Source organism: Octopus bimaculoides, chromosome 3, assembly GCF_001194135.2.
Source record: "Octopus bimaculoides isolate UCB-OBI-ISO-001 chromosome 3, ASM119413v2, whole genome shotgun sequence".
In the NCBI taxonomy this organism is placed as follows: domain Eukaryota; kingdom Metazoa; phylum Mollusca; class Cephalopoda; order Octopoda; family Octopodidae; genus Octopus; species Octopus bimaculoides.
Window position 1 is genome coordinate 146,939,515 of NC_068983.1, and position 6,711 is coordinate 146,946,225.

The 6,711-nt window shown below is 36.3% G+C and overlaps 1 protein-coding gene across 1 annotated transcript in view; it reads right to left on the bottom strand.

Moving 5' to 3' along the window:
* The window catches only part of LOC106875508 (serine protease 48), a 466,125-nt gene that overhangs the window by 19,918 nt on the left and 439,496 nt on the right, over nt 1–6,711 (bottom strand). Inside the window, exon 3 of the mRNA XM_052966618.1 lies at nt 6,372–6,540. Within this exon, the coding sequence (XP_052822578.1) occupies nt 6,372–6,540 (169 nt within the window). The remainder of the gene's footprint in view (nt 1–6,371; nt 6,541–6,711) is intronic.

Genomic DNA, 6,711 nt, shown 5'->3' on the forward strand with positions numbered 1-6,711 from the left:
CATACCCAAGGCACACAGAGCTGCGCTCAGTAGTGAAGTGAAAGCACGTTATAAAAATAATAATAATAATAATAATAATAATAATAATAATAATAATAATAATAATAATAATAATGATGATGATGATGATGATGATGATGATGATAATCAATCTACGACATGGCCTTATGATTATTAACATCATGGATCTATTATCGTAAAGCATACGATATGCTCCCACATTCTTGGATTATGGAACGTACAAACCTATTTGGTATTGCACTGAATGTTGAACGATTACTTGTAAAAATTATGGTGAAGTGGACGACGGAACTGACAGCATATGGAAGAAGTTTAGGGACAATAGAAATAAGGGGAGGCATCTTCCAAGGTGTCTGCCTGTCCCCACTGACCTTTGTAATGTGCATGATACTACTAACACTGATTCTGAGCAAAGCAAAGACTGGGTATGTATTCAAAAGCCACTAACAAAAAGTCATCCACTTGTTATTCATGGATGACCTCAAACGTTATGGCAAAGATGATTTCCAAGTCAGTTCCCTCGTTGATACGGTGTATACTTTCAGTGTTGATATCAGAATGGTGTTTGGACTGAGAAAGTGTGGTGTGTTAGTCTTGAAGAGAGGCAAAATCAAATGTATGGACAGGCTAGCGATACCGTTGGGGGAGGTTATGAAACAGATAGAAGAGATGGGCTATTAGTACTTGGGGATATTAGAAATGGAAAAAATTGATGGAGAAAGAAATGACAGAAAAATTTAAGGTGGAGTACTTGCACAGACTGAGACTGATCCTTAAGTCGGAATTAAACGGATGGAATAAGATTGAAGCTATCAACACGTGAGCGGTTTCACTCCTTAGATATGGAACAGGGATAATCGCATGGACAGTAGACGAACTAAACAGCTTAGACAGAAATACAAGGAAGTTGCTGACTAGATATGAGATACTTCACCCTAAAAGTGACACAGACAGACTGTATGTACCAAGAAAAGGAGTGGGAAGAGGACTGATTGGATGCGAACACAGTCTTAGAGCGAAAGAAAACAATATAGCATGGTATGTAAAAAATGTCACAGAACCGCTATTATATGGAAGTAAGACGGTCAGGTTTACGTAGGATGGAAGATTGCAAAGATAAAGCACTGTACAAGCACTTGAGAATGAATGAAACTGCAAATCGGTGGATAAAGAAAAAAATGCATGGGCAATTTCATAGGGATGTTGAAGGAACGGCTAAAAGTGATTTAAAACCAGAAACGGAGGCTCTTATCTGTGCTGCCCAAGAGCAAGCATTAAGAATGAATTACATCAAATACAAATAGACAACACGTCAGAAAGTGATAAATGCAGAATTTGTGGACAAAATAGTGAAACCATATGACATATTACCAGCCAATGTACGTTGTTAACCCAGAAAGAATATAAGAGACGTCATGATAATATAGCAAGGATTGTCCATTGGATACTTTGCAACAAATATGAACTTGACAGAGCATTGGAAGCTGTGCAAAGACAATAATAACTGGGTTAAACTAAACGCAAAAGAAATAGACAAAGCAAAATCCCAACCATGGCTGAGAAGCTCAGGGCTCAAAGCAGACACTAAAAGATTTTTAATTACAGCACAAGATCAAAGCCTTTCCACCAGAAATGACCAAAAACGTAATGAAAAGAAATACAAGTAACTGCAGAATATGTGGAGATGGAGAAGAAACAATAAATCATATTGTCTCTGGCTGTCCAGTCTTGGTTAAGAAGGAATATATTCACAGACACGACAGAGTTGGGACCTATATACACTGGAAGCTATGCCAACACTTTGAAATGACAAAAAAAAAAAAAAAGGTATAGGCACACGCTAGAAAAGGTCACAGAAAATGAGAAAGCAATCATACTCTGGGATATGCCAATATACACAGATAGAGAAATTAAGGCCAATAGGCTGGATATAGTTGTCAGAAATCACCAAGGAAAAGAGATGCTTTCTAATCGATGTATCAATATCAACAGATGACAATGTTTCTCTAAAAGAAATGGAGAAACTTCCAGAATACAAAGATCTGGAAAGAGTGGTAACTTGAATGTGGAGTCTAAAAACAGAAACAATTCCTATCATAGTAGGTGCATTAGGTACGATAAAAGAATATTCAGACAAATGCATAACAAAAGCACCAGGACTTACAAGTATATATAACATACAGAAAATAGCACTGTGAGGTACCAGAAACATCCTACATAAAAAAATTTTCAATACAGTAAAAACAAGAGCATCACAACAAACCACAGCACATACCCGAGGTACACAGAGCTGCACTTGGTAGAGCAGTGAAAGCACATGATAAAAATAAGACTACTGAATAATAACAATAACAATCTTTTCTACTATAGGCATAAGGCCTGAAATTTGGGGGAGGGGACTAATTAATTACATTGACCTCAGTACTCAACTGGTACCTCATTTATTAACCCTGAAAGGATGAAAGGCAAAGCTGCCCCTGGCAGAATTTGAACCCAGAACTTAAGGATGGACAAAATGCTGCTAAACATATTGCCTGGCACACTAATGATTCTGCCAGCTTGCTGTCTCAATAATAATAATAATAATAATAATAATAATAATAATAATATGAACTTCTAACTTGTTGTCTCTTGAGGTCTCTGGGTGAGACTTGGATCCAACTTGTACAAATGCAAAACAAAAGTCAAACATAAAATATTAATAATAATAATAATAATAATAATAATAATAGTAGTAATAAAAAACTTGACAGCTCTCCACAGGAGAATTGTGAAGCAGCTGGACAAAATACTGAATACTGGTAGTCAAGAACTGTGCTGGATGACAAAAGGAAGAATGGTACATGCCAGAAGGACCCAAGTAAAGGGAATGCAGTTGGAAATTTCCAACCAGTATCTTGTTTGCCATTGAAGGGGAAACTGATGATGGGCATCATATCAAACAGCACCTATAAGTATCTGGATAAGAATGATCTACTACCAGTGGAATAAAAAGGGCGTAGACGTAAGAGCAGAGGAATGGAGGATCAGTTACTAATCCATAAGACTATCCTGGCTGACTGCAAGAAGAGACACAAAAATTTGGCAATGACATGGGTGGACTAGAGGAAAGCATATGACATGGTCCTACACTCATGGATTATTGAATGCCTTAAACTGCTTAAGGTCTCACACAATATCTTGAAGCTAATTCAAAACACTTTGATGACATGACGAACTGAACTCACAGCATGGGGAGATAAGCTGGGAGAGGTAAATATCAAAAGAGGAATCTTTCAAGGGGACAGTCTGTTGCCTCTCCTATTTGTTGTCTGTATACTGCCACTAACGAATGTTTTAAGAGAGATGCATGTGGGGTACATGCTAGGCAGGGTGAAAGTAAACAAATTGTGGTTTATGAATGACCTAAAGTTATTTGCTAAGACTGAGAAAGAAATTGAGAGTTTGACAGCAACAGTGCAGATGATTAGCAAAGATATTGGCATGGAATTTGAGATCGAGAAATGTGGTGTAAGGATTCTCAAAAAGGGGAAAATCAGTAAAAGCCATCGGATCAAGCTGGAAAGTGGTGAAAAGTCAGAGAGGAAGGATATATGTACCTGAGCATCATTGAAAGAGATAAGATGAATGAACACAAGATGAAAGAAATGTACAGGAAAGAGTATTTGAGGAGAACTCGGCTTGTGCTCCAATCAAAACTAAATGGCCATAATAAGATTAGAGCAATTAACATGTGGGCAGTTGCTTTCATGAGATATGGGGCAGGAATAGTATCTTGGAAGAAGCATAAATTACAAGAAATAGACTGGAGAACACGTAAATTAATGACAATGAACTAGGAACTACACCCCAAGAACAATGTGTCAAGAGGAGGGAGGGAGGACAGGGATTAGTGTGTTGTGATGGTCGTGTAAGGGAAGAAGAGAATAGCCTGGCTTGGTATGTCAAGGGGAGTAAAGAAGAAATGATTGAAGCAGTGAACAAAGCTGTAGATCCAATACAATTTTAGAAAGACCAGAGGGAGCAGATGAAGAAAATTTGGCAGACAAGAAAATGCACAGTCATTTCCTGAAGAATAAAGATGAGATTGATTGGAATAGAACCTGGCAATGGCTGCAGAAAGGAGACTTAAAAGGGCATTAGTATGCAGCACTCAAGAACAAGCTCTCAGAACAAACTACTCCAAATATCATATTGATAAAAACACTGACTTGTCACAGTGTAGGATGTGCTCTGAGAAGGGAGAAAGTATAGGCCATATTGTTAATGAGTGTTGCAAGCTCACGCAATGAAAATACAATGTGGCCAGATACGCCCATTGCCTGTTGTGTGGTAAAGCAAGCCTCGAGAGAGCTGAACAATGGTATGAACACAAGCCAGAGGGAGTAATGGAAAACAAACATTACAAAATATTCTGGGATTTTAGCATGCAGTGTGACCAAGTCATAGAGGCGAGATGAGAGGCCTGAAATTTGGGGGAGGAGGCCAGTCAATTGGATCGACCCCAGTATGCAACTGGTACTTAATTTATTGACCCTGAAAAGATGAAAGGCAAAGTCGACTTCAGTGGAATAAATTTCTCATATGAATATCGTAAAATTTATGCTTTTGATTTTGTTCCATAATTAATGTTACATAGCTAGACAGGAGCAGAATAATAACAAATGAATATAAAAGGTTTGATTAAGCAGACAACAACGAATTGCACTAGAGCACATGCACTAAGTAAGTGATGATAGAATAAAACGGCAGTTTAGTAATAAAATGCTACACTTTTGATTATTTCCATCTTCATTAACAAATATCCTTTCTGATGATGTTACTACTACTTTAACAATTACTAATATAACTGTTAAAGTACTTACATGTGTGTGTGAGCAATTACCTGTCTATAGCAGTTCTTTTCCTCTACTCTCACCACTACCATCTTCCCTCTGGTAAATATAATCCTCACCTGTCTGTCTGCCTCTTCTTAAAGCTGTACTTTTAATCTTAGCTTTACTCAAATGATTTAGTTTGTGAATTTTTAGAAACCCTTTGTGATGATAGACCAACTAAAATGTATTTTGGTTCAACTTTTAATGAAATCACATCAGCCCCAGTCTCTATATCTTTTATCTGAAATAATGTAATGTCAAACATTTAAAAACATACTAGATTTTGATGTTATTAAGATCTTGAATCATAATCACAGTTGACTAATTGACTAGTATTCTGAAACAAAATTTTGATCTGAAAGAGGAGTGCTATATTTTCAATTTTCCTTATAATCTCAGGATTGCTGATTCATGTGCTATCTCATTTTGGAGTATGCACATTTCATTTCATACTGAGTGTTATGCTGTTTTACAAAGAGTGTTGAAGATTAAACATTCTAGACTTACATTAAGAACTATTTTATGTTAAAATTCCAAGTCAATCAGAGTCTGGTATCAAGACTTTCATGAATTTGCTTCTCATGTGGGACCATTACATTATAATGGATCATTTCAATATGTATAATATTAATTTCAAATCTTGGCACAAGGCCAGCAATTTCAGGGTAGAAAATAAGTACCAAGACTCAACTGGTACTTATTTTATCGGCCCTGAAAGGATGAAAGGCAAAGTCAACCTCAGCAGAATTTGAACTGAGAACATAAAGATGGAAGAAACGCTGCTAAGCATTTTGCCCTGCATGCTAATGATTCTGCCAGCTTACAGTATGTATAATATTGATATGCTAGGGTATGTATGTATGTTATACTGTGGAATGGTTAGTTGCAGGCAGAGACAATGTGAGAGGATAAGACAGAGAAGAGTGTTTTACAGAGAGGAATGCGATAGTGATGAGAGGTAGGAGAAAGGAACACTGTAATGTTAAAAATTTAAGTTTATAAATTTTCTTTATGCAACATGGCCTTCAGCTTTTGTATAAAATATAATAAAAAAAACTTTCATTCAGCCAATATATGAAGAGCACACGGCAAATGTGATGTAGCGGCCAGCTGAACAAACCATGACTAGCTCAACTTTTAACTAACCATTTAGCATTCAGATTAATCTGTCAACTGTAATGCTTATTTAGCACATTGTTTTGAATTAATCATACTTTATCTTGTAGCATTGAGATTTTGATGATGTGAGTGTTTATTTTTACAATGCCATTATAGGGAAGGTGAGAGAGCCTGGATCTGTCCAGTTTGAACACAAAATAGGTAGAATATTTTGGCTGGATATGGCCGGTTTAAATGCTAAAGCATTAAATAGATAGAAAGTGTTGATATGGGAATAAAGCAATTTGATCAGAATACAAAAATACCTATATTGCTTACATATACATATGAAATTAATATACTGAAAGTACTTACTCTACACAGTGAGCTGCAGTAAGCACATATCTTTTGTTGATCAATGAGGCAGTGCAAACAAAACTGGATCCTCTGAGTAACACCACAACCCATGGATATTCACCATCTAAAGCATCTTGTCCATTCTGAACGTTGGGTTCAAATAAATCTCGTTTTCGAGTACCACAAACTGAAAACACGCAAAAATATAATAAAAACAAAGATCAAAATCAAGACAATAACTTAAAACCAGAAAAAACTTTTGATTAACAATAACAAAACAAAGACTATCAATTGAAAACAAATGCTTCCATAAAGAATGGTAGTTTTACTAATAGAGCACAACTAAAGTTTTTTCATA